The 25,973-nt window shown below is 34.9% G+C and overlaps 6 protein-coding genes across 6 annotated transcripts; 2 read left to right on the top strand and 4 right to left on the bottom strand.

The window, feature by feature from the left end:
• Window positions 1-222: 222 nt before the first annotated feature.
• LOC149733323 (pre-mRNA-processing factor 17-like) lies at window positions 223-6,831 on the top strand. Its single transcript, XM_089880469.1, has 12 exons — window positions 223-583; window positions 932-1,024; window positions 1,556-1,682; window positions 1,853-1,906; window positions 2,192-2,412; window positions 2,640-2,759; window positions 3,064-3,255; window positions 3,814-3,961; window positions 4,535-4,650; window positions 5,198-5,331; window positions 5,835-6,012; window positions 6,431-6,831. The coding sequence occupies exons 1-12, from the start codon at window positions 413-415 to the stop codon at window positions 6,650-6,652; spliced, it is 1,776 nt and encodes a 591-aa protein (XP_089736595.1). The 5' UTR covers window positions 223-412; the 3' UTR covers window positions 6,653-6,831.
• Window positions 6,724-9,175, bottom strand: LOC149733322 (uncharacterized). Its single transcript, XM_089880507.1, has 3 exons — window positions 8,766-9,175; window positions 8,364-8,468; window positions 6,724-7,119 (listed from the first exon to the last, which is right to left on the bottom strand). The coding sequence occupies exons 1-3, from the start codon at window positions 8,796-8,798 to the stop codon at window positions 6,943-6,945; spliced, it is 315 nt and encodes a 104-aa protein (XP_089736633.1). The 5' UTR covers window positions 8,799-9,175; the 3' UTR covers window positions 6,724-6,942.
• A 139-nt stretch (window positions 9,176-9,314) lies between these two features.
• LOC149733321 (uncharacterized) lies at window positions 9,315-11,637 on the bottom strand. Its single transcript, XM_089880488.1, has 2 exons — window positions 11,017-11,637; window positions 9,315-10,569 (listed from the first exon to the last, which is right to left on the bottom strand). The coding sequence occupies exons 1-2, from the start codon at window positions 11,198-11,200 to the stop codon at window positions 9,761-9,763; spliced, it is 993 nt and encodes a 330-aa protein (XP_089736614.1). The 5' UTR covers window positions 11,201-11,637; the 3' UTR covers window positions 9,315-9,760.
• A 1,646-nt stretch (window positions 11,638-13,283) lies between these two features.
• LOC149733320 (uncharacterized) lies at window positions 13,284-14,863 on the bottom strand. The gene is made up of 2 exons (XM_089880495.1): window positions 14,388-14,863; window positions 13,284-14,293 (listed from the first exon to the last, which is right to left on the bottom strand). The coding sequence occupies exons 1-2, from the start codon at window positions 14,557-14,559 to the stop codon at window positions 13,512-13,514; spliced, it is 954 nt and encodes a 317-aa protein (XP_089736621.1). The 5' UTR covers window positions 14,560-14,863; the 3' UTR covers window positions 13,284-13,511.
• Window positions 14,864-15,015: 152 nt separating this feature from the next.
• On the bottom strand, window positions 15,016-19,669 carry LOC149733319 (heat shock cognate 71 kDa protein). The gene is made up of 11 exons (XM_089880468.1): window positions 19,511-19,669; window positions 19,315-19,444; window positions 18,859-18,977; window positions 18,329-18,568; window positions 18,061-18,184; window positions 17,761-17,914; window positions 17,391-17,538; window positions 16,623-17,154; window positions 15,990-16,222; window positions 15,647-15,749; window positions 15,016-15,327 (listed from the first exon to the last, which is right to left on the bottom strand). The coding sequence occupies exons 1-11, from the start codon at window positions 19,583-19,585 to the stop codon at window positions 15,203-15,205; spliced, it is 1,983 nt and encodes a 660-aa protein (XP_089736594.1). The 5' UTR covers window positions 19,586-19,669; the 3' UTR covers window positions 15,016-15,202.
• Window positions 19,670-21,217: 1,548 nt separating this feature from the next.
• Window positions 21,218-24,592, top strand: LOC149733318 (uncharacterized). The gene is made up of 7 exons (XM_089880498.1): window positions 21,218-23,456; window positions 23,546-23,690; window positions 23,752-23,800; window positions 23,889-23,945; window positions 24,020-24,124; window positions 24,233-24,265; window positions 24,328-24,592. The coding sequence occupies exons 1-7, from the start codon at window positions 23,284-23,286 to the stop codon at window positions 24,522-24,524; spliced, it is 759 nt and encodes a 252-aa protein (XP_089736624.1). The 5' UTR covers window positions 21,218-23,283; the 3' UTR covers window positions 24,525-24,592.
• Window positions 24,593-25,973: the final 1,381 nt, after the last annotated feature.

Raw genomic sequence — 25,973 nt, 5'->3', positions numbered from 1 at the left:
TGTATCAATCGGAACGAATATCTCACGACACCGGCCACGCGAGGATAATTAAGCTACATTCATTCATTCTTACCGGTATTTTCTACCCTGCGTTTTTATTGTTATTTAATCCGGCAACATTTTTTTCGTACAACTACAAATTTTGTCAAAATGACGGTTTAGTGCCTGAGCAGAATTCTGGCAGGATGGATTGGTTGTTTGTATAAAGTATATATTGTATATACATTTGTACGCAGCTTAACATATTTTTAACGAGTTGGCCGCGTCTCGGTAAGAGTATTAATCACATCGCTTATGTAACGGTATGTGTATAGCTCACTCACAGTAACCACGTAGGTTTAAATTTTTTACTTCAGTTGCTTGGGTTGCTACACCAGGGGATTAGGCATAACTAGTTAGAAATAACTTCAATATGGAGGCGATTGCTGCTTTGCGGAATGCTTACGATAGTGCATCAGATAGTGACAATTCAGATTCTGGTACAGCTTCTACAGAAGACGACCTCCTTCATTTAAAGCCTTTACAATCAACCACAACATTAACCATGGCCAACATTAGATCCGCACCAGACGTTGTAACCAAAGTAAGCCTGCTATCTCAAATTTTTAACATTTTTAATTACAGGATTTTAGTCTAAATTTTTTAACTAATCATATCGGTAAATCAAAAACAAAGCAACAGTTGGACCATTTTAACTTCACCAAGCTCTTAGCATAGCTGGTAATCATGAAAAATTTTGGTTTAAAATATTAACTCTAATAACCACTGTTTAATTTTTTAAAGCTAGGCGATCATATCAAAAATTTACTTTGAAAATGCCTAAATGTGTTGCTTAGAAGGAAGATACCATGCTGTCATTAGAGACCCTTCTACCTAATATTGTAAAATAATGTCTGTTTACTCTTGTTTTATCTTCCCTCTTGTATCTTAGAAAGATGTTCATTCTGTAAACGTAATTGACCATGTTGAAAACAAGATGGTGATGTTTAACCCAACATATGAAGAGATGCACGCCCCTGAACAGGTGAATGAAATCAAATTTATCAATTTGTGTGTAATTTTGGGATTTTGTTTCATGCATAAGTTTGTTGTAACCATTGTTGTTTTCCCAATACTATACTAGCTGTGTTTTTGCTTTTCTTAACTTTTCTGCCCTTTGTTACCGTGGCAAGAAAACAAAATAAATTTTGGTTTTAAAGACAAAAACCATGAAGAGCTATTAATTGCGTTACTTTATAAACATGCGAATATATTTATATATATTTTATTATATATTTGTTGTATTTATATAATATTAGGCTTGCATACCCTACCCCACCCAAGATTTTCACCTTTGCCTGCAATTACTGATAGGATCTCGGTTACCGACTAAAGTTAGTTAGTGTTTTTTAGTCGGTCGACTAAATTTCTGTGCAATACTTATTACTGAACTTAGTCGGTCGCAAAGAGCTAAATTAAAGTTGTCTTATTGCAATGCCGATAAATCTAAGGCATTTTAAATTACCAGCGAAACATTTGCTGACAAATAATGTTATTTCTATTTCTTCCAATGTAGGGACCTGCTAATCCATTCAAAACAAAACAACAGTTGGCGCAGAAAAATACGCTTGCAGGGTTTGTACAAGAAGCGCATTTCAACCACTTCACATTTGAAAATCAACGAAGAACTTTCCACAGCTATGGTTGGTTTACATTGAATTATTTTACATAGAAATTATAATTACCAAAATCAGGAATGCAAAAGATTGATTTCTTTTCATACATTTTTAAAAAAACGTTTTTGTGTGCAGAATTGTTTTGAGTAACTTTATTATAAAAATAACCTAATAAATGAGTTGAAACATATACACAGGTTATGCTGTAGATCCATCAAATGATGAAACGGAGGCTGGAGACAAAATTGTTGGTGAGTCTATTTTTATAGATCTTATCAAAGCTGCTCAACAGCCAATGTAGTTCATATTACACAGGGTCAATGGTTATAACATGGGTGTTGTGTACCACACAACCCGTGCACGTTTACTACTTATTGTATACGTAACCATGTTGGTGAACTTACATTTATTCCCTCAATATAAATAAAACTCTGTTTTTAAACTGTTTTAATTGACCTTTCTACTTGTCTTATGATACTAATTGATTTACCTTAAACTATTTAGTTTCTAATTTTTACATTCATTCAACTTTTTAGTTTCGAATGTTGATTTTGACCACGACCCTGACGAGGACAAACCACCCAAGGAACCCAAACAAGTTGATCCTTCTGATGCAAAAACTGTGTTTGAGAAGATCAAGGCTCGTCCTGAAGATAAAAGGAAACGGATTCGACAGAATGACGCTGCGGATATCGAAGGTTTCCTTGGACCATGGGGGGGTTTTGTTGATGAACAGAAAATAGCTAAACCGGATGAGGTATGTTTACTATGCTGTGTCATTCTTTTTGCTGATTTAATTATTCTCATCTTCATGTGACTTTGTTTGAAGAGATACAAACACTCAATATGAGGTTTATAGTGTATTCTACGGGTGTTTTTAATTGCATTTATTTTTCTACTAATTCTCCTTTTTTTCTTTTTTGGGAAAAAAGTTTGGAATTTTACATTTATGTAAAATTAAAAGATTACGAAACTGCTTTCCAGGAAACACAGAAAGAACTTGATGAGATGACAGCCAAGCGACAAAAGAAAGGAAAACCAGCTGAAGAAAAGTTTGTTGAAGAGAAAACGACGTTACACGTTCAAGATCCCCACGATTATCAAGTAAGAAAATGCAATTACTCAACAATCAACATTAAATCTTAAACGTTCCAGTTTCAAAACTAAAACCATATAAAGTCATGATTTAAAAGGTTTAAAAAACCTTTAAGAAAATATAGCTTAAAACAAAATGGTTCTGAACTGATTAATTAATTTATTTAAGAACCATAGGAGCCTAACATGGTTACATGAAATGCAAGTTCAAGTTGTCTCCACTTATATTTTTTACCTTTATTTTCTATTTTTATTTGTTTATACTTCAACACCACTTTTCTGGCAAACTTTTAACCTACACATACAATAACAGGGTCGTTCATATCTTCATATCCCACAAGATGTTGGCGTCAACCTTAAATCAAGTATGCCTCCCGATAAATGCTATCTACCCAAGCGACTTATCCATACATGGAGTGGTCACACGAAGGCAGTATCGAGCATTAAACTTTTTCCGAAGTCAGGTCACCTATTGCTTTCCTCTTCGATGGATTGTAAAGTCAAAGTGAGTTTTATTGGATAGAAACTGTGAGACAGAGGTTTCACACCTTGGGTGCCAACTTTGTTTCCACTGCATAAATCAGTAAATATTCCAATCAATTTTTTTGGCACTTTTATCTGCTACTTTATATTGTTAACTGTTAAGGTTTATTACAGTTTATAAAATTGACTACAATATTAAAAAACTGCTGAAGCGTTGTGGTGGTAAACGCTCGTAGCAGATTTGGATTGTTTAAAAATATATATATTAACACTTTTGAGGTCATAAATATGATATTGCATCTTAAAAAAACATGGCTGTCATAGCATGACCGTTTATTAGCGGTCATGTTATCATACTGCTGTTTGAAGTTTAGACAAGTTGAATTTCATGAACTGCAATTTAGTGTTTCAGATGTTTCATAAATCAACACTAAATTGTTACATCATAAAGGTTTTCCTTAAAGCTCTTATAGCTATATTTCAAATAAATAATAGCCAAAGAAAAATTTAAAAAAAAGATAAAAAAATTTTTTTCTTTGAAAGTAAGTTATATTAATCATATTATTGTTGTTTGTTCTAGTTATGGGAAGTTTACAACAAACGTCGATTGTTACGAACGTTTAGTGGGCACGGAAAAGCTGTTCGAGAATCAAGTTTCAACAATGATGGGTCAAAGTTTTTATCAGCTGCGTACGACAGATATATTAAACTATGGGACACTGAGACCGGTACAATTTAATTTAACAAGTTTTTTATTACTAATTATTTAAAATAATAATTTTTTTGGTCTTTTTAAAGCAGGACAACTCGGTAGTTATTATTATAACACAAGACACAAGTGTTTTGTTGTATTTATTGTCATATTTGCAACTGTTTGTTTGTTTGTTTCTTTTTTTATAAACCTAACCATAGTCAGGTCATAATTGCACAAAATCTACATTATTGTTTTTCATATTTTTTAAACAAATTTGTTAACAAGAGGTAGCAAGTTTAAGCTGTACACAGTGGACCCAGTGGGTTGCCATACAATTAAAAAATAAAAAAGCATACGAGTTACATGCGTGGTAACTCATAAACGAACACGGGGTGTATGAAACAGAACACATGTTATAACGACTGTCGTTGCCCCGCTAGTCACCACTTATGAATAAGACGTAACATTCATTTATTATATTTGTAAATATAGTGCAGTAGATCTATGCCGGTGGTTTTACTTTAATTTTCCAACCCTAAAACAAATCTATGATATATTATGTGAAACATTTGTTTAGAAAATATAAGTTTTTTAATTTGTGTTTCAGGCCAATGTATATCACGTTTTTCAAATAAGAAAATTCCATATTGTGTGAAATTCAATCCAGATGAAAATAAACAACATCTATTTGTAGCGGGATTGTCAGACAAAAAGATTGTGACGGTAAATTATCAATTAAACATATTTAAACGTAAATATTAGTTCACAATTTTTTGAATTATTAAAATTTTGGGGTGAATATGTTAAAATGTAAAGTTACATTAATGAAGTAAAATATTGGAAAACTGTCAAATACTTTTTTATTTCTCTGTGTATGTTTTTATGGACACTTAACAGGAGGGTGAAAGCTGTATTACCTGTTTTCAATTTCTACATCACTTTTGTTTTTAAAAAACTGGGATAACAACACACATGGCCAGGATACAACATGTAAAAAGACAGCTGTATTCAAGTTTGTATGCCCGGTCGCAACAGTTAATATATTTTGAATACGTTTTGGGTTACAAAACAACCAATTTTAGCGAGGTTTATTTTTTAGAAGAAATATCTCACAGAATATATTTTGTTGAAAATAATTTTTGTTGGGAACTTTTTTTATATCTTGACTGGGTGTAATTTGGTTATGATAGTCGTTCAACTTAATAAGCACTATCAGGGCCGCAGTTTAACTGATTCATTTATAACCATTAATCATCAAAATATTAAACAGTGGGATTCCCGGTCCAAAGATATTGTACAAGAATACGACAGACACTTGGGTGCAGTGAACACGATAACATTTGTCGACAATAATACAAAGTTTGTTTCAACTTCTGATGACAAGAGTCTCAGGGTTTGGGAATGGTAAGTTTAAGCAGGCAAACCTTTTTATTTTTTGTTTAAACAATTTTTGTTTTTTTTTCATAGTAAATCCAATTGTCGCCCAATTAAGGTTTACATACAATTCGCACTGTAAGTGAGTGTAACTTATTTATCCTTGCATGGCGCGGCAACGACAGTCGTTATAACACGGGTGTTCTGTTTTATACACCTCGTACCTGCTCACGAGTTACCACGTGTACTAGGTAATTATTTTTGGGGACTTTTGTAATGTATGTCTGACAATTTGGAAAACCCATAAGGAGCCACTTGGTTACAGCAATTGTGTGTTACCTAGGGACACATACGCCCACAACAGTACCGGCGACAAGTCTTGAACCCATAACCTCTTCTGATAGAAGCCGGCACGCTAGCTGTTGCCATGGCCACCGGCAAAATAAAAATACAATTTAATCATAACATTTATAAAAAAAAATTAAATATTTTTTCTAATTTTTGACAACTAACCATCTTCTTATTGAATCCAGGGACATACCAGTTGATTTTAAATACATCGCTGATCCCACCATGCACTCCATGCCATCGGTCACCCTCTCACCTAATGAGAAATGGCTTGGTTGTCAATCTTTGGACAACCAGATCATGATATTCGACGTTCAAGGAAGGTTTCGACTCAAAAGAAAGAAAATTTTCAAAGGGCATATGGTTTGTATGTTCGTATGTTTAGAGTTTCAATATATAATATGATCAGTGTTAATATGGTCAGTTTTTATTTCAAATGTTTAAAAACTATTTATTTACACCTTAGGTTTATATGCTAGTTTTCCTCAATAAGTTTTGTACGCCCCATTAGTATTTGGAGCAATTAAGGTTGAGTGTCTTTTCCTATAAGGAACTTGCCCACAATGGTGATAACAATAAACTTTTGTTATGCTAGCCTCTGTGCTATGACACTTGAATGTAATTTATTTATCCTCGCATGGCGGGGTAATGACAGTTGTTGTAACACGGGTGTTCTGTTTCATACACCTCGTGCCCGCTTACAAGTTGCCATGTATGTGACTTTGTGGTTAAAAACAATTTTCTACTTTATGCATGTTATATTTAACGCGTACAATCACAGGTCGCAGGTTACGCTTGCCAAATGACATTTTCTCCCGATATGTCATATGTTGCCTCTGGAGATGGAGATGGTAAAGTTTTTATTTGGGATTGGAAAACTACTCGAATGTACAGCAAGTTTCAAGCTCACGAGAGTGTTTGTATTGGTTGTGTTTGGCATCCACATGAAACCTCTAAACTGATAACTTGTGGCTGGGATAGTCAGATCAAACTGTGGGATTGAGGGCAACATGATAACAGTAATATATTCATGCGAGTGTTCAGTAAGAACAACACTTACGTATCAATCATATCTCGTGGTTGCTTCAATGTATTTAAGTGCAGATCAGTGATTGCACTTATTATAAATAAACTGGGATCTTGAATTTCTTTGGTATAATAAAATGTGACAATTCATGGAAACTGTGTTTTGGCAACAGCAGCAAGGTTAAACTATTTGTCCAGTCAATAAATGAATAATATTTTCTGCTCAATAGAAATCAATATTTTCCTAAAACTATTTGGAAAACAAGTTCATTTTTTCTTTCTCTTTTTCTTCCCTCCCTTCTTTCCTTTTTTGCCTTTTTTCCCTCCTTTCTTTTTCCCTTTTTTCTTTCCTTGCTTCTCTTTCCAGGCTGCGTATTTCTCTTTTGCTTCAGCGGAAGGCCCTTTACCGGCAACATATTCGACTCTTCTGCCCAGACATTGTACCTGCAAGAAAATACAAGTAAACATTTGTTGTTTGCCAACAATGTTCATTTATTACATGATGCGTGAAATACTTCAGCATAGCAGCTCATTGTGATTTCTATTGCATTTTGGAAAAATATAAAACTTCAATTTTAGTTTTACTAGATGTATTCACCGACACGGTAGGCACTTTAGATGCTCCGTAATTAAATATTTTTGCAAAAATGTGCGAAATGTATTTGTTCTGTAACATAAATAATTCATAATGTCCGGTGCCGTGGCAAAGTAGTTAGCGCGCTACCCACCAATCCAGAGGTAATGGGTTCAAGGCTCGGCGCTGCTGCCGTTGTGGGCGTATGTGTCCTTGGGCAAGACACGCAATTGATTCAACCCAGGGGTCACTAATAGGCTGTCCAAATTATCAGCCATACATAAAAATCCCCTTAAATCAATTGCCCACAAAGTTACATACGTGGTAACTTGTAAGCTGGTACGATAGGGGTCACTAATAGGCTGTCCAAATTATCAGCCATACATAAAAATCCCCTTAAATCAATTGCCCACAAAGTTACATACGTGGTAACTTGTAAGCTGGTACGATAGGTGTATGAAACAAAACACCCGAGTTATAACGATTCTCGATTTCCGGCCACATGAGGATAAAGTAAATTACATTTATTCATTCATAAATTGTTTGATAATTAAATACACTTTTAAAGAAACGATTGTTTGGCGTGAAACAATATTCTGTTTATTGAAAACAAGTTGAGAAGCAGTCAAGGGTAACGTAGCAAATTTTTCTTGGAAACCCCAAAATCCCGTTCTAATTTATCTAAACACTTCAACGAAGAAAGCATACAAACGCTATGGTGATGATTGTTCGTTGTCAATATTGCTCTTGTTGGAAAAATATTATTTCACTACAATGTAGATTGTGACGTAATACGGTAAATAGAAACGCGATAGGAAGTATTATATGGTTGCTAGAAATTGTATTTTGGTTTAATACAGCTAGACAAACGTGTTCATGTTTAAATAAGACACGGCCTACTAGAGATATCTTTAACGGGCCGTGAGTCAAATTTATTTCTTAGAAAAAGACATAACATGAATCATATTTATCTGTTTGAATGCGAAATCAAATTAGTTAATACGATAAAGAAGGTATTTATTTAGTAGCAAACAAATAGTTGTTTATAACATGCTTCGGGTAAAACTACTTGATTAAAAGCGTTGCTGCTAATTCACGCAAATATTTACTTTACCTGGTTACATTGTCTGCAATGTGAAGCTTCTTTCATTAAACCGTAGAATTCTCCTTTGAGACAATCGTTACAAAACCTTGTACCACAAAACCGACACATATAAGTCTAAAACCAAAGTTTTTGTGAATTAAAAATTTGGAATAAAAAATTCTAAACAATATATAGTTCGATGGGGTAAGCGGGACATGTTTGTGTATTATTTTCTTGTATTAATCGGTAGTGAACAAAGAATATTTAGAATCATATAATCGTAACTCTGCGACATTAAAATAGCGTTGTTATTTGTTTAAAACACGATCAGAAATATGAAATTTAAATTTTAGTATTATTTCATCTTACCAACACATTACTATATACATTAGTTGAAATAAATAAAAATACCACAACATATTTACCACCTACCGTGTCATTGTACACGCATCCCCACCGACACATTTTCACAATTTATCAAAAACCAAAAACTGACAATTCTGTTTCCATTCCGTATTTAAGAAAATGCTAATTTTTTTAATGTCTTTACCAACAGAACATATATCTTGTACAATATGTACCACGGCCTGTATGCACAACCCTATATTGTGAAAGCCTATCGTTCGTTCGACACATAGGTGATATCGTAACAATAACCTTTTGTCCTTTCATTGTAATATATACAATACCGATGCCGCGTTCATTCAATGTTTGCTTTTACCAGATATGTGTTTTATATCTTTAAGAACGAATTCAGTTAACTATTCCATACGTTGGTATATTTGGAACAATGTCCGATCAATATTATAACTACTTCATATTTAATAGCTCTTGATAGTTTTGATACAACGCATGAGTGTTTTTAAGAACATTAGAATCTTGCTGATTCGTGTCTGGATAATATACGAGCGTTCGTGACCTCAGTGACGCCAACACATGTTGTACCCGCCCTATATTGCACAAAAGTGTCAAGCACAACTTAAAGTAAAAGTTGACTTTTATTATTCACCAAACGATGTTATACATCAGATACAGTATTTGGTGATGATATACAAAAAATAACAACAAAATATTGAATGTTCGTTCTTTTCTGCAGCCAGCTCAGAACAGTTATTGTTGAAGCGATTTCACCACTTTATAAATGGTTTAATATATAATTATAGTATTGCGACCTGAACCCTTCATTTCCTGATCGTGCGCTTTTTAAGAATCGCGAAGCTTCCTTTTATAATTTTGTAAATATTTTTGGTTTACTGCCGAATGAAAAAAGAGAGCCAAAACATGGCCCATCTTACCCCAGCCTACTATATAAAGGTCTGTGTTATACACAAATAAAAGTATGTTGCGAAATCTTAAATATGAAGCCATAGCACAGTTTTAAATACAACATGGGATATATAGTTTCACGTGAGTGATTAATATTTGCTTTAACGGGATACCGTTGTAAGTCTGGAAATTTGCGTTTGGGTACGTGTAGCCTGTCTACTACTTTTGGGCCACGATCGACGACTAATTAATATTGGAAAAAGTCTTTTTTTCCAGTCCACAAATGAGAAAATAAATGCCATTAAATTTACCAGTATGTTTAAACCGTACACCAAATGGCGAATATACCAATATGAGTTTTTGTTAGTGAGTGCAAATATAGCGTTACAGCCGTCGGAGAGAATACAAATAATTGAAGTTACTAACACACGTTTGATAATTGGAATTGTTCGTTTCGAGTCAAAGCCTTGAATCAAACTGTCCTTTCGATGCAGCCATAGTGGGTATATGAACAAGAACAACAAAGTTGCTTGAAACAAGACAGTAGAAGACACCAGCAGCGACCACTTTAAAGTCGAACTATCTTTTTGTTCAACTTTTAGACACCCAGCTGGAGTTGTTTTGTAAGCAGGTGCCCACATGAATACGATGGTATTCGTCACCAACATTACGACGAAAAATAGAAAACTCATTTTTCCGATGGCTCGAACGACTATGTGCAGATTTTTCTTTACGATTTGGTCGTGATAAAATATGCTGTAAATACGAAACCATAGGCCGAAGTAGACGCATCCAAGAACTATAACACCGCAAGAAATTGTGATTCTTTGTCCAATAGAACACGCAGGCTCACCAAATAGGTGTAATGGAATTAAACCAGTAGCGAAATATATTATTTCGGCCATTATTCCTATTATTGATAGATAGCTTAAAAGTCGAGGTCCCTTTATTCCGTTTCCACTGAGTTGTCCTTTAAAATAAAGAACAAACATTAAAATAGAAGACAGCATATAAACTGTTTTACACACAAGTATGTGGGCCATGTTTTCATTCTCTTTTCCCGTCCCATTTGGCAAGTGTAAATTATAAACATTCAAAGAATTATAAACCGTAGCCTCATGACTTTATAAAGCGTTGTTGTTAAAAAACACGAGAAAATATAGAATTAAGGTGCTAGCGGTATTATATCTTGCCCCACCGTGTTCAAATTATATATATTTTGTTTAATTATATCTCTTTAAAAACAATAGTGAAAATCATATTTTAAAGGCGAATGGAATGAGACAGTAACTCGTAAGCGAGCATGAGGTGTATTTGTATGAAACAAAACATAACACCCGTGTTCTATACCGACTTTAGTTGCCCGCCACAAGGATAAACAACTTGCATTCATAATAACGCTTACTGTATAACTTACCTTGGCATATACAAAGACGTTTCCTCTGCGCGTATATTGACAACGCTGTAGTAATATAAAACACAGAAACGAAGCAAATGGCGGAAAACGTTGTCGAAAGAATCCATTCTGTTCTTGTGTTGATACCATTAGTGATATTTGTACCACTGCTGTTGGAAAACGACGATTTTTCTGTTGCAAACATTGTTCGATGCAAATAAACAAGTCACACATGCAATTAAACTAATGTAGTGGTGTCATCAATATACATTCTGATGATTAATACAAATGTTAATAACTCGTTTACACATTCTCTCAGTGCGTCATAAGTACAGTATACAGTTAACCCTATAAAGTCATAGATGTACTTAATATAATACCATAGTTCAACAATGCATATGAATAATGGCCGTAGAGAAAACGTAACGTAATTGCCCGACGTCTATGACGTAACAAATCACAGTCTGTGCTACCACTTCACTTATATTTGTTCCGGGCTTAATATCCCGACATTGCCTTTTTCATTATAAACTCAATCTTGCTCAAGTTTAAACTTGCACCCACTTCTTTTCAGCTAATTCTAATCCAAAGTAACAAGTAACTGAAAGCGGAACACCTGACAGCTATTTACACTCACAGGAACTTTAAAAGTGTAGTTACTATTTTCTATCGGTGTAAACTTCGGTTTTTTCCAAGTGTGCCCAGTCGTGCGTGGAATCCCTCTTGAGACCGCAATGTAATATTTACGCAACATAAGACTTTGGATACACGTTTTCCATTAGTGTTCTTAATATATTTATGTCGTAACATGTATTAAGTACTTCCCCATTTAGTACTTTTCCAAATTGAAAAGGTTTTAAAATAACCCAGTAAAAATATAGTAGTGTGGAATAAGACAAGACTTGCTTTTCGCGTTTAATTGCGCAGTAAACAAAGACTATTTACATAATTATGTAACTGTACTCATGCGACTTCAAAAGAGCTATAATTGGTAAATACCGATCAGAATTTATGGAATTTTGAGCTAACAATGTACTGTCCTATGCCATATATACACATGCCAAAAGGCGAAATGCCGTTAATATTGATTTAGGTATGAATACAATTTGCAGTTTGCATTGCTTCAACCTTAGTTAGTATAGACCAAGTTAGAAACGGATTATAAAACAACGGGTCTTGTTTTTCATTGTCCCCGCGTTTATGACGTCATAGTCGCCGCCATTACGGATCCCAAGGCATATCATTTTATAATTGCTGGGTGCTGTTTTTTGTCTTAATATTGCGATTTTTTAAAAACCAAGCACTTTGTAATAAGTTGGAAAAATGGCTTTCCAACCTATCACAATAATAATAAACCATTAACAACATGCAGACTCTTTTACGCGTTAATTGAGTTAGTGTACATTGATGGTGGATGACGTAGCGATGATTGAAAACCGTTACAGTTTCGCACGGTTAAGGTTTTCTAAATAAACCTCCCGGTTCAAGCCATATAGTATAGGGTGGGGCTATTTTTCATTTTATTTGGTAGTAAACCGAAGCCCTCGACTTATAAAAACAATGAATTACGTTAAAAGAGCCTGTTCGGTGAATAAACTTCGTCATCGCTATTAATAGTAGTCTGATAAATATATATAGTGGGGTGGGGGAAGATGGGACACCTTTAGCACATATTATCCAAACATTCTAATCGTGTTTTAATTAATTAACAACGGTCTTTGGAAGTCGTTGTAATATAGTTTTATAAATCTTTAAATGTTCTTTGTTTACTACTTAATGGGACGAGAAAATAAAGTTAAAAGGTGTCCCATCTTCCCCCACCTTACTGTACATTATTTGTAATAAACATGCATGCATGAATATAACTTGCTCCACTGTTAATAATTGCTTTTGGATAGGGTGCTAGATATATAACTGCTGCTAGAAAAATATATCTAACTTGCATCATCCTCGTGTGGCCGGAAAACAACAGTCGTTATTACACGCGGGTGTTCTGTTTCATACACCATGTTCCAGCTTACGAGTTAACACGTACGTGACTTTGTTGGTAACCGTTTTCTGTTTGTGTGGCAATTGAGACACCAACAGCGACTCTTGTCCAAAGACACACATAAAATACACCCACAATGTTAGCAAAAAGAAGATAAAGAAAAAACAATGAAACTCTGAATAAATTGGTAGCCTTGTGTGGGATATTTATACTTAATGGTGAAACATACACATCAACGACGTTTCTAAGTTTTAAATCCAATACTGTGTCATGACAGAACGTGTTAACAGAGACCAAATTTGGAAACTTGTTGTGTATTTCGGGTATGACAAAATCTGTTATATAAAATACGAGGCCAAAAATACAATTTATAAACAAAAAACAAACGTAGAAATACACTTAATGTGTCTTCATCGGATGGTGTTTTACACACAAAGTGTATAAAACAGAACACGCGTGCTATATATGGTTGTCGTTGCCTCGCCATGCAAAGGAAAATAAGTTACATTAAAAAGGTCTCTTCTATTTAAACCTGGGTACGCGCAGTTGTACGACTGACTGATTTAATAGAATCCAAAGTTTTAGAAGTATTTTTCAAAAATGGAAAAATGCGACGTTGCCAGTTTTTAAAAGAGAACACCAAAGCCAGAAGATGAATAAGCAGCCCAATACTAAAAACCAAGTGTGTTTCGTACGCGGTGACACTTTTGTAAAAGGCGAGGAATGAGTATCCGATAAAGTTTGAGGTCATACAAATTATCATTACAATGAGAAGTTTTTTAACAAGCGTGACTAATGACTTCGTCCTCACTCCAGTCATGTTCATGCTTTTCTTGTGCAGTAGAATGGGATACATGAAATAAAACAGAAGACAACCTTGACAAAATGTTGTCGTTATAATAAGTACCGCCCACTTTGGATGAAAACCGCCAATGCTGCCTACTTTTAAACAACCAACACGACTTGTTAGGTAAGGCGGCGCATATAGAAATATTGATGTGTTAACGATTGTCATAATTATTAGAAACCAGCATGTTGCCCTCACAAACATTTGCATAACTTTGCTGATGTGGTTTCTTAGTATCGTGTTGAGATAAAATGCCGTCAAAAGTCGAAGCCAAAATACCGAGTACACGCCAAGTTGGGCGAGTCCAAAACAGGCACATTTGATTTTCTCATAAACAGCACAGAATATCCCATGTTGAACTATGACTAACGGCAGCTCCATCGAAATAAAAAGGAAAATCGCCAGATTTGCAACGAAGAATAAAATGTCCATTGCTATATTGCATTTTCGACTGGTAGTAACTGTATGGAAAATAAAGATATTAAAATCACAATTCAAATATACTGTGGGGTGAGATGGGATACTGTTAGCACTTATGTTTATTTCACACATTACCTTGTGCCACACTATGGTTTAGTGCGCGACGAACGCTGATTGAAAAATACAAGTTTGAAACGAAAATATATCCAACCAGTATTGAAAACGTGTAGGAGAATATCATAGAACCAAGCCATAAGCCTTTGATTTCGCTCCACGGAGGTACATCATGTGTGGAGTTCGGATTCATAGTTTATACTTCCGATTTATTAATAGCTAAAATACAAAATATTCCACACCTCGAATCGTTCTAAAATTAACTGAATATTAGACTTTATACTTGTAATGTTGGAACTTAACCATATACTGTTTTACAATCGCAGTAAAATTCAAACTCAACATTTCAAGGTAATAATTTCTGGTTAACTGGCGTGTCACTACGACATATGTAGTCTCCGGTTTCGAATTTCTACTCAAGAGAAAAACGTAGTTCAAACCACATTTAAACACCGACATTTAAATTCGTGGAAACAGACGTCAGCAATGCCACACGTTTATCTCTATATAGAACCACATACGTAACTAACGTTACGGTAGCGAACAACATACGTACTTAAAGCTGGGGATAATAATTACGACAAACATTCTTACGTTACGACGTGATATTCGCTTATGTAGAAACAACAAGATTTTCTTTAACACCGAATACTTTACCCACTGAGCAATTTTATTACATAATCACGAATGAACAGTTGAAAACGAAATATTACAAAACCAAATTACATGCGATAAACGCAGGCTCGGTAACTTTCAATTTATCATGTGAACTTTTCATAAGCTACAAATTTGTTATGATTGGATATTGAACATGGGAGCAGACAAACCATGAACTTTTAATCAACCTCTTCGATGGTTGGGCCACCAGCTCCACTGCTGGGGGGTGGGGGTCCTCCAGCACCCCCGGGGAAACCACCTGGCATGCCCCCAGGCATTCCACCTGGCATACCACCGGGTCCTCCTGCATAAATATAAATTTTAGAAACAAAATAAACCAGAATATACATAATTATTATTTGTTTGAGTTCAGAGACTCTAGTCATCGACATGGTGGTTCAGAGGCCTAGACACAAAGTTGTTTCATCATTACAACAAATAACCAGTGGCGCAGCCAGAAAAAAAACGAATGTTTAAATTCTTTAATAACCCTACTTTTCTCCTAATATAACAGTTCATTTTTTTTAACTAGAAATATATATATATAGTGATTTTATTTTTACTACCAAACCTTCCTGGCTGCACCACTGTATATAAATATATTGAACCACAAAGTTACACACCTGCTCCAGCTCCACCTCCAGCTTGGTAAAGTTTTGTCATAATAGGGTTGGCAATTTTCTCAAGTTCTTTTTGTTGGAATTCATATTCGTCCTTTTCGGCAGTCTGTTTAATAAAAAATAACATTTAGCTGCTGTGTGAATAACAGTTCTTACAAACTAAACTAATGTAACCTGAACATAGGCGCCTATGTTTTGAAAAACCAGGGTGATTTTCAGGCCATATGCCAAACATTAAATCATAATAGTGAATAATTTTCAACAATTTTAAAATATTGTTTTTGCATATTTAATGTAAAAACATTTTATAGCAAGCAAAATAAATGTCCTCAACTATAAAACTAACCTGGTTATTTTCCAACCAGTCCAAAACTTCTTTAGCTTTGTTAAGAATCGCTGATTTATCTTCGTCTGAAATTTTATCTTTCACTTTGTCATCCTCCACCGTTGATTTAAGGTTGAACGCATAAGATTCGAGTCCGTTCTTCGCTTGAATCTTCTCCTTCTGCTTCTCATCTTCTTCCTTATATTTCTCGGCCTCGTTCACCATCCGCTCAATATCTTCCTTGCTAAGACGACCTGGTGAAATAGTTATGTAAATGTTTCAATAAATTTAATGTTATTACAAGTCAAAAAAATAAACTGAATGTCAATTTAATTTTTCCCTTTTAAATAAACTTGCTCGGTCGCGCAACCAGAAATATATATTAAGTGAATATTCTTTATTTACTACCAAAGGGATTTAAAAATAAAAACCTGGATCACCCTACTAGAACTTTTGTGTGTTTGTTCCTTAGATTGTATCTACATATTACTCCTGGTCTAATTGATGCAATATCACCCAATTTATTTGTTAAATGCGTTCCCAGCTTATGATATCATATCGTAATATAGGGCTATTTTTTAAGAGGTGGTGAAACATTAGGCAGTATGTGGTAACATTAAAAAAGCCAAGATTTTTCCAACGTATAAAAATTACCTTTGTCGTTGGTGATTGTGATCTTATTCTCCTTTCCAGTGCTCTTGTCAACAGCAGATACATTCAAGATACCGTTAGCATCGATATCGAACGTCACCTCAATCTGTGGAACTCCACGAGGTGCAGGGGGGATGCCGGAGAGCTCGAACTTACCAAGTATGTTGTTGTCCTTGGTCATCGTACGTTCACCCTCGTACACTTGGATCAACACACCTGGTTGGTTGTCCGAGTAAGTGGTGAATATTTGGGATTGTTTGGTTGGGACGGTGGTGTTTCTCTTGATCAAAGCTGTCATCACTCCTCCAGCGGTCTCAATACCAAGAGATAAAGGTGCAACATCCAACAAGAGAAGATCCTGAACCTCTTCCGATTTATCTCCACTAAGAATAGCTGCCTGAACGGCTGCACCATAAGCGACAGCTTCATCTGGGTTGATAGATTTGTTCAATTCCTTTCCATTGAAGAAATCTTTCAACATTTTTTGGATCTTGGGAATACGAGTGGAGCCACCAACCAAAACGATGTCGTGAATCTAGAAAAATCACTTTGTAAAAATTTAGTCCTTTGAAAAAAAACCTCTGAAATTAAAAATTTTTTAGTAAGATTGTAACACCAAACAATTCCAACCTTGCACACAAGATTTTATTTTTTGAATTATATATTGATATGAAATACCAGTCACGTGTTTAATGCATCTTGATGTACAACCGTAATTTTGCAAGTGGCAACATATAAAGACATCATAATTTAAAGAAAAGTTAAACTTACTTGATCTTTTCCCATCTTAGCGTCACGAAGAGCCTTCTCGACAGGTTCAAGGGTGTCACGGAAGAGATCGGAGTTCAGTTCTTCAAATCGAGCCCTCGTGATTGAAGTGTAAAAATCAATTCCCTCAAAAAGAGAATCAATCTCAATACTGAAAAGGAAAATCACATTTTAAATATGAGGTATGGAAATAAAGAAAAGACTAATTAAACAAATTATTTTACAAAAACCCCAATAAAGTCTTTGCTGAGTGATGGACAAAGTTGAAATAAAATTAACATTTTTACGACATAAACTTAAAAAAGTTTATATTTAATTATGTCGGTAGCAGAATTATTTGATCAAAACAGAATTTTCAGAGGTAAATGCGAACCTAGCTTGAGCAGATGAAGAAAGTGTTCTCTTAGCTCTCTCACTAGCAGTTCGTAGCCTACGAAGTGCTCTCTTGTTGGTGGTGATGTCTTTTTTGTGTTTACGTTTGAACTCGGTAACAAAATGGTTCACCATTCTGTTGTCAAAATCTTCACCTGTTTTTAAAAATAAGTTTTGAGCATAACGTAAACCCATTTTATTCAATTTCACATGGGGGGCAATGCTAACACAGGTGTTCTTTTACATCCACAATCCTAAGTTAAACCACACACAATGGTAGCAACATAATTTGTATACAAACCTCCCAAATGAGTATTTCCAGCAGTAGATTTCACTTCAAATATTCCATCTTCTATCGTCAACACGCTCACATCAAAGGTGCCACCACCCAAATCAAAGATCAGAACATTTCGCTCAGCACCAACCTGAAAGAAGAAAACATTTTAGAAATTATAAAAATTCTTTCGGCTTATTTGAAATACATAAAAAAGCTTATTGTACATTTATGGCTGTTACTAGGTAACAAAGATTTAGCTTTTTTAAAAGATTCTGTAAATAAAAACTGTTACCTTTTTGTCTAAACCATATGCAATGGCAGCGGCAGTTGGTTCATTGATAATTCTAAGAACATTGAGACCAGAAATGGTTCCTGCATCTTTGGTGGCTTGTCTTTGTGAATCGTTGAAATAAGCAGGTACTGTAACCACTGCGTCGGTGATTGTTTTACCGAGATATGCTTCAGCGGTTTCTTTCATTCGAAGAAGAACCATGGAACTAATTTCTTCGGGGAAGAAAGTTTTAGTTTCACCCTGTTAGAGTAAATAAATGATTGAATGCGACTTGTTTTATCCTCTTACAGAAAAATTTGCAAACGCTGAAACAAATGTGTTCTGTTTTAATTCACTTTGTGGTCACTTACAAGTTACCATTTATGTTACTTTAGCAGCATTAAGAAAATTGCTCATAAACTATAAACTTTAAAGTTAATTAAATTAGAATATTTTCAAGCAATGAATAAATTTTTGTGCTGACTTTTACTAAGGGCCGAAAAATCACATGTTTAATGGTAAATAAATGTTGTGAAGAATTCTCGACATACTTTGTAATCAACTTTAACTTTTGGTTTAGTGTTGTCATTGGCAACTGTGAAAGGCCAATGTTTTATATCTGATTGTACAGTTGAGTCATTGAAGCGACGACCAATCAAACGCTTGGCGTCTGAAATATAAAATAAAGAAATGTTAATTGCTTTTCCCTATGTTGCAATAATGGTCGTTATAACATTGGTGTTTTGTTTCATACACCTTGTGCTGCTTACAAATTGTCATGTATGTTACCTCGAGGTTGATAATAAATTGGGACAACTCATTAGAGATCGCTGGGTTGGAACGATTGCCTATTTTGCCCAAGCAAACATATGCTAAGTGGTAGCAGCACGAAGTCTAGAATTCCTAGATTTTTAAAGACAGCCACTCAAACCATTTTGCCATGGCACCAATATACTTTTAAAAGAAACAAATACCAATTAGGCCACACAAGTGTAAAAACATCTTACCAAACACAGTGTTTGTTGGATTCATGGCGACCTGGTTTTTAGCAGCATCACCAATCAACCTCTCCGTATCTGTAAACGCCACGTAACTGGGCGTGGTACGGTTGCCTTGATCATTGGCAATAATTTCAACCTGAAAATATAATTGTTAAAATGTCTTCTGACAACAAAACATTATTTAAATAATTAGATCACTTACTTTTCCATGTTGAAATACACCAACGCAAGAATAGGTTGTGCCAAGATCGATACCAACTGCTGGCCCTTTCGACATTTTGAAGTTTTTAATTTGAACTAATTAAATTTATTGCCTATAAACACGATTCTGTTCAACATAGGAAATAAACCATTATAAAAACATAATCTACATACAAAGTATTCAAGATGAATATTCCATAAACCAAATTCTGCTTATCACTGCGCGGCGGTTACTTCTCAACTGATCAACGATATGTTGCTTGGCTAACGGAATCTTCTACAACGTGGTTCCTCATTTCTCTCGACCAATAAGAAGGCAGATCGAGGGTTCGAGAACCGCTTCGAGAATTTTCTGTGATGACGTCATTGCTTTTTTCGCGCGCAAGTCATTATTTGGACATGTGGTGTAACCGGGGACCATTTCTTTTGTTTAACATCTAGGTTTTATATAAGTTGGTCACGTACATGGTTGGTAATTGTTGTGACATCGTAACTATAACACTGTAAAAAATATTCCGCTTTATTAACCGGGTAGGCCTATATCTTTTTTAGCAGACACGATTTTATTTGACATTTTTACTCAAGTAGTTTTTATCCGTAGCGCGTATACCGACCGTCGTTTTGTTGCTATCTCCTTTTTCTTTGCTGTGGTAATCACCCTCTTCGTTAGTGTATTCAAATAGATACATAAAACTCATGTTATGATAATATATGGTTAGGTAAGAATTTCGCTTTTGGTTCTTCACGCAACTGCCAATATGTAATGAAATACGCGTTGTTGCGTAACAACTTCCTCTTGCTGTTGCTCAGGAACATATTAAATAAACTATGACGAAGCATTCGTTCGTACAAATGATAAATCTTAGTTATAATTACGTTTAACAGTTTTATTACTAAAGTGGTCAAATCAAGGAATTCGTATTTATAAGCACTAACACAGCGGCACATTTCCTTAAACGCCAGCTGTTCTTGTCACGTTCCATTTCGGTTCACGAGGGAATTAGTTGAAACGGTTTATCTTTGTCAATGTGACCTATTTCCTTAGATTATCCGTGTCCAAGCCGTATGCTACTCAGCGGCCGGACAAGGATAATCTGACACAACCCGAAAACAATCTGTTGAAACCCTTAAGCACAGTAATATCTCTAAATAAATTTTCATTTTGTTTTGTGTTTGCATACACATAGCAGGGTGGGGAATAAGCACGTTTTTCTCATAAAAAACTATATGACAGCTTTGAGTAAAATGATTTTTTACTGTAATACAACTATTTAGTACTTCAAAGGAATATATTGGGGTGGGGAAAGATGAGACATCCGTTAATACCATTATCTCGTTCCATTTGGTATAGCAAAGAAAGAATATTTAGTAAATTATAAAACCGTTTCTTCGCGTCCCATCTTACCCCACCGTTTCTTCATGTCCCATCTTATTTAATTTTTCTGTCCCCCCCACACATTACAGTTTTGTGCGTTTTTAATGTCAAACGTTGAAAGATTTGCTTTTAAACAAATAATTTCTAACTTGGGGATAATTCAAATACTATATATACTGATAAAATAGTATGTTATATTAGAAAGATAATATATGAAAAATATGTTTGAAATTCAGTTATTGCACTTGAAAGTAATTTTAAAGAGTGGCTTCGGCAAAAAATACTGTAGTAATACCGAATTTGTAGCAAAAATGTAAACATTATTATTAGTTATTATCAATTTTATGCCATTACAAGTTTATATGCATTTGTAGGATGCAATATTTATCAATTGATGTTCGAACAGTATTTCTATTATCGTTCAATAACTTGGTAACATAATCGTAAATAACGTCAATAATCACAACGAAATACCGAAAAAAATAAGCGAATTGTATAATGTAAGATATATATATAGCGGGCTGGGGAAAGATGGTCATCTTTAGAAAATAGTATCTAAATATCCGCATCGCATTTTATAAAAATAACAACAGTTTATGGGAGTCTTGAATATACGGTTTTATAACAATTCCGTAAATGTTCTTTATTTATTACCAAATGGGACGAGAAAATAGAATGATGATGTGACCCATTTTTCCCACCCTATACTGTATTTTGTTTAAATAGCCATACAGCAGGTTGACTTTTTAGTAGTATTTTCTTTAATTAAACCTTTCTTTATTAAGAAAACTATATATTTTTGTGTGGACTATATGATGTTCTTAATGAAGATATTATTTTCCCTAATCATTAAGAAGTTTATGTTTAAATTTTATGTTGATTACACGGCTAAGTCAAAAGCAAACGACTAATTGTCAAAGTCATAGAAACCCCAAGTAGACCAACCCATTGTTATGTAACAGACAAATTGGCCGCCATGTTGAATCCAAAATAATACAGCGAGTATGGAAAAAATGCACGTTTTTCGGTAAATTAATAAAAATTCTAGATTAATAAAAACTTGATAAGCTTTTGAAATCTTTTATTTAGATGTTGGGGTAATCGAATAAAATTAAACATAATTAAGTTTATATTTAACTTTTTTCATATATTCGTAAACAAGAAGCACGAGAACTTCCTTCAATAATTGACGCCACACGTTGGGAGTAAAGATTCACACAAGACTATCACAGGTATTCATGCTTGATCGTAGGGGAATTCTCCATGTATAGCTTGACTCACTCTGTGTAACAGCCAGTGTTATAGCGGCATTATATTAAATAACGTATAAACATTCTTGTATCACTCATCACGTTAATTTTTCCGAATATAATAAGAAAGATTCGCTCCTGATTTTATCCATAACAAGCACGTTTTGGTTGTAGAGGCATAGTTTAATAAAGAAGTTGTAGGATTAATCTATAGCCCCCACTGAATAAACAGGATTGCTGGTTGGGTTTTATGACTCCGTGCTGATCCGACTTCATATACAGGCTTCAGCGGAGTGCTATATCTACTGTAGTACTAATTGTTTAAATATCCAGATACCAAACAGTTCATAATGTCTTGCGTTTTTTTTATTCCTTTTTCTGGTATACAAGTACACGATACAGTATCGGCAAAAGCTTACTTGACGACCGGGCAAGAACTCGTAAGAGCCCGCCATGAGCCTTGACTGACCTCGAGGTCTCAGTGCGAATAGTGGCGTTAGTTGGGTACTTCTCGTTTCGTTATTGTGTTACGGCAAAGGCGAATTCCATGCCAGACAGAATCGCGTGACAGCAGTGTGACGTCATGCAATAAAATGGAATCGATTTGGGCCTGTCAGCGGCTGAACGGGATGTCATTAACATCGTTCAACGGGGGGTTTGTTTTCATTAGAATAGTCTCCCATGAGATAAGTCGTATCCGCAGTGTTGACATTGATTAACGGAGTATTGTGGTTGGGTGATGTGACGTCGCTTTAGGCGTCGAGTTGCAGCAAAACTATAGTAGAAGAATTCGGGTTGTTTAAGTTAATTCTATGCAATAAAGAGGAACGAGTATTTGTGCTCAGTTTAGTCATTGAATAAATACCGTTTTTGGTTGAGCTTATTTGCCCGTGGTAGTAAAACGGGTAATTAAAATAATACTGACTTGACATGTCTGGAATACGTAATTGGAGCTGTGCTCTCTTGTCTAGGTCACCTGCTCTGTTTTCCCCTGAAGTGATTACTACAATAGAAAAGCTATTGTTGCGTCATTTGCCATTAAAGTTTACATCAGGGGTTAAGAACCACAATTAATTAATAAATTGAATATTGGAGATATACTTTGCGAAACCTCACAGAGCAGTATTGTTTGCAGAATTCAATTTTAACATGAGTAAGAAAGTACGTGTGGGTAGCTGGTCAAAGGAGGAGACATTGCTTCTGATAGACTTAATTCAAGAAAAAAACATAATCGAAAAAATTGACGGAAGACAAGGCCGAAATCAACAATACTATAAAGTTATTGCTGAAGAATTTGCACAAAGGCATTTAAAAAAAAATTGGTCAGTTGAAATTTCAGATTTTACATAAACCATTAAAATTGTAAATTTGTAATATTAACACATGTTAATACATAATGTTTACAACGCAGGAAACAAGTATCGGTAAAGTGGAAGAACCTCAAAGCGCAGTATTACAATATATTAAAAAGTGAGTCAAAATCGACAGCGGAAGCTCTTGAGTGGCCATTTTTTGCCAAGCTAAATAAGTTGTTGCCTTGTCGCCCAAGGAAAAAAGTAAGGTATTTTTTTGCACTGATGAGCGGTCTATTATTGAGAAATATATATTGATTTTAAGGCAGTGAAAAGAAAATCTATCACAGTCGATACAATGGTACAACAGTGGGGTGAGTATTAGTTGATGTTTTGTTTGTGTAGGTTTATGTAAACTGCTACAATTATATGTTTGTCTTATATATTATATATATTTGAAAGGTTTATTTACTGAACAAGAAGGACTTGGATCGCAAGAGTTTGTTGATACTGAAAATGGTAAGTTTCGCTTTTTATAATAAAATGTAATATTTATAATTCAAAGCTTGTATTAATTGTCAAGAAATTTACAGTAAATGAGGCTGAAACATCTACAGCTACATCAACAGAAGAAGAAGCAGAACCTCCCCAGCCTGGAAGTTCTGGTACAAAACATAAAGCAACAAAACGCAAAGCAGGTATGTAGATACCAGGAAACTAGGCTATTGGTTTTATATTTGGGTAAACACTAAACAAGTCCAAGATAAAAGTGCAAGTTATTGCACCGTCATTTTTTATTATTTTAGATCGACCAAGAACCAAAGAAAAACGACGTAAAGGTAACTTCACATATTACTTGTAAACAGGTTGAACAGTTTTTTACATTTTTTTCAATGTTTAGAGAGGGAAGGATGGAGTGAATTCATTGATGTATACAGAGAAGAATGTGCCAAGGACCGCAAATCATGGGAAATGATGGTACAGAGTATGAACGATACATTCACCCGTGCCATAAATGTACTGGTTTCTAGTTTAAATCCTGCAGTTGGTTTAAAAATGTCTCCAAACCCATCACCTAGCAATAGAAATACTGAATAACTTTTATATTGTTTTTTATTTCATTTACTTCTTGTACCTCAATACATTTTGCACTGTTTAATCAATAACATGAACTTTGTTAGCTATAATAGTATCAAAACACAATTAGTTATATTTATGAACAAAATACTTGACTTGCAAATAGAAATGAGGTAACGGTTACAAACTCAGCCCTGGAGACTCACGTCGGCAATTGCCGACGGTTTTGCCAATGCATTTAGGCAAACCGTTGGGAATTTATTGCCGACGATAAAAAAGAATGCGCAAAAATTTTTTTTTTTTGTTTTGAACGAAATCTTTTCACGGCAATTTATTGCAGATTATAAAAATTACGGGCGAAAAATCTATAAATAATCAAAGGGAGGTAGTATATAATACACTAGATACAATAATACATTTATAATCGTATAGTTTTCGCATATAGCAAATGACGTAACAATCGGTGATAAACACCTTTGTTTTCGTTCTGTTGTAACAATATTACAAACTCACATTACCAATACACGTGTTCGGATTCCGGTTTTACTTGCACTGCAGTTGTAACGAATTTAATCATGCCTAAGGAAACGACTGTAAGAAACTGGGAATTTCCGGACTCTGGAATGTTTCGCGGATTTGGTGTATAAAATGCAGTGAATTTTATAAAAATAATGGAAACCAAATTCGACAGAAAGGTTTTGGTATAAAATGGGTAGACTCCTATGTAAAAGGAACATCAGTAATAAAGAAAAATAATTTTCGCGACCATCTTTCGTCCCGTTCTCACGAAACAGCTGGGCTTATTGAACAGACTCACGAAACCACCAATGAAAATAACTCCGCCAGCACACCGACTGTAGTTAGTGCCAGTGGTGGGCTAACGACGTGGCTGCCATATTTTACTTTAGTTCAGCGAAATTAGATGATTAGAAAATTTCAAACAGCGCACTTTCTATTAACAAAAGCAAAGTCATTTAAACTGTACGAAGATATATGCAAATTTAATAAAGATATTCTGGATGTAGACTTGTGCTCCGCTTATCTAGGTCGAAAGTCTGGTGCAGAAAATAACTTCTTATCTTAGTCGAAACAGTAGATTAAAATGCATTACCGAACCGGTAAATGAGGGCAACATTAGATATTATAGTATATTGTCAGATGGCAGCTCGTCAGCCAAAACCATGGATGAAAAGGAGCTGTTTGTATTTAAATCGGCAATGTTCGGCGAACCCAAGTTTTCCGTTTTGTCTCTTGAAGAACCTGAGGACACTTGCGCCGAAGGTTTAAAAGTCGCCATGGACCATGCTATAGAGAAAATGGAGTTCACTGTGCGAAGGGAGCATCACGAAATCGGTATGCGCACAGACGGCGCACCCGTTAACTTAAAACTGCACCGGCTCGTAAAAGAGGAATTGGGAGATCACCATGTCCTTACTTTATGTCCGAGTCACAGGGTGGAGCTCGCAGTAC

The sequence above is a fragment of the Ciona robusta genome, chromosome 7, assembly GCF_009617815.1.
Source record: "Ciona robusta chromosome 7, ASM961781v2".
Classification (NCBI taxonomy): Eukaryota; Metazoa; Chordata; class Ascidiacea; order Phlebobranchia; family Cionidae; genus Ciona; species Ciona robusta.
Note: the sequence above shows the minus strand (reverse complement) of the source record. Positions and strands in the feature narration are given on the sequence as shown.

Excerpts from the sequence above, each read along its gene's own strand:
- LOC149733319 (XM_089880468.1), bottom strand. The coding sequence starts at position 19,585 with ATGTCGAAAGGGCCAGCAGTTGGTATCGATCTTGGCACAACCTATTCT. Across the intron at positions 18,185-18,328 it reads CATATGGTTTAGACAAAAAG|GTTGGTGCTGAGCGAAATGT; the intron begins GTAACAGTTTTT and ends TTCTTCTTTCAG. Across the intron at positions 17,539-17,760 it reads TCTTCATCTGCTCAAGCTAG|TATTGAGATTGATTCTCTTT; the intron begins GTTCGCATTTAC and ends TTTCCTTTTCAG.
- LOC149733320 (XM_089880495.1), bottom strand. The coding sequence starts at position 14,559 with ATGAATCCGAACTCCACACATGATGTACCTCCGTGGAGCGAAATCAAA. Across the intron at positions 14,294-14,387 it reads AAACCATAGTGTGGCACAAG|TTACTACCAGTCGAAAATGC; the intron begins GTAATGTGTGAA and ends TTTTCCATACAG.
- LOC149733318 (XM_089880498.1), top strand. The coding sequence starts at position 23,284 with ATGAGTAAGAAAGTACGTGTGGGTAGCTGGTCAAAGGAGGAGACATTG. Across the intron at positions 23,691-23,751 it reads CTTGTCGCCCAAGGAAAAAA|GCAGTGAAAAGAAAATCTAT; the intron begins GTAAGGTATTTT and ends ATTGATTTTAAG. Across the intron at positions 23,946-24,019 it reads GTTTGTTGATACTGAAAATG|TAAATGAGGCTGAAACATCT; the intron begins GTAAGTTTCGCT and ends AGAAATTTACAG.
- LOC149733322 (XM_089880507.1), bottom strand. The coding sequence starts at position 8,798 with ATGTGTCGGTGGGGATGCGTGTACAATGACACG. Across the intron at positions 8,469-8,765 it reads GATGCGTGTACAATGACACG|ACTTATATGTGTCGGTTTTG; the intron begins GTAGGTGGTAAA and ends CTTTGGTTTTAG. Across the intron at positions 7,120-8,363 it reads ATTGCAGACAATGTAACCAG|GTACAATGTCTGGGCAGAAG; the intron begins GTAAAGTAAATA and ends ATTTTCTTGCAG.
- LOC149733321 (XM_089880488.1), bottom strand. The coding sequence starts at position 11,200 with ATGTTTGCAACAGAAAAATCGTCGTTTTCCAACAGCAGTGGTACAAAT. Across the intron at positions 10,570-11,016 it reads ACGTCTTTGTATATGCCAAG|GACAACTCAGTGGAAACGGA; the intron begins GTAAGTTATACA and ends TTTATTTTAAAG.
- LOC149733323 (XM_089880469.1), top strand. The coding sequence starts at position 413 with ATGGAGGCGATTGCTGCTTTGCGGAATGCTTACGATAGTGCATCAGAT. Across the intron at positions 1,907-2,191 it reads GGCTGGAGACAAAATTGTTG|TTTCGAATGTTGATTTTGAC; the intron begins GTGAGTCTATTT and ends TCAACTTTTTAG. Across the intron at positions 4,651-5,197 it reads CAGACAAAAAGATTGTGACG|TGGGATTCCCGGTCCAAAGA; the intron begins GTAAATTATCAA and ends AATATTAAACAG.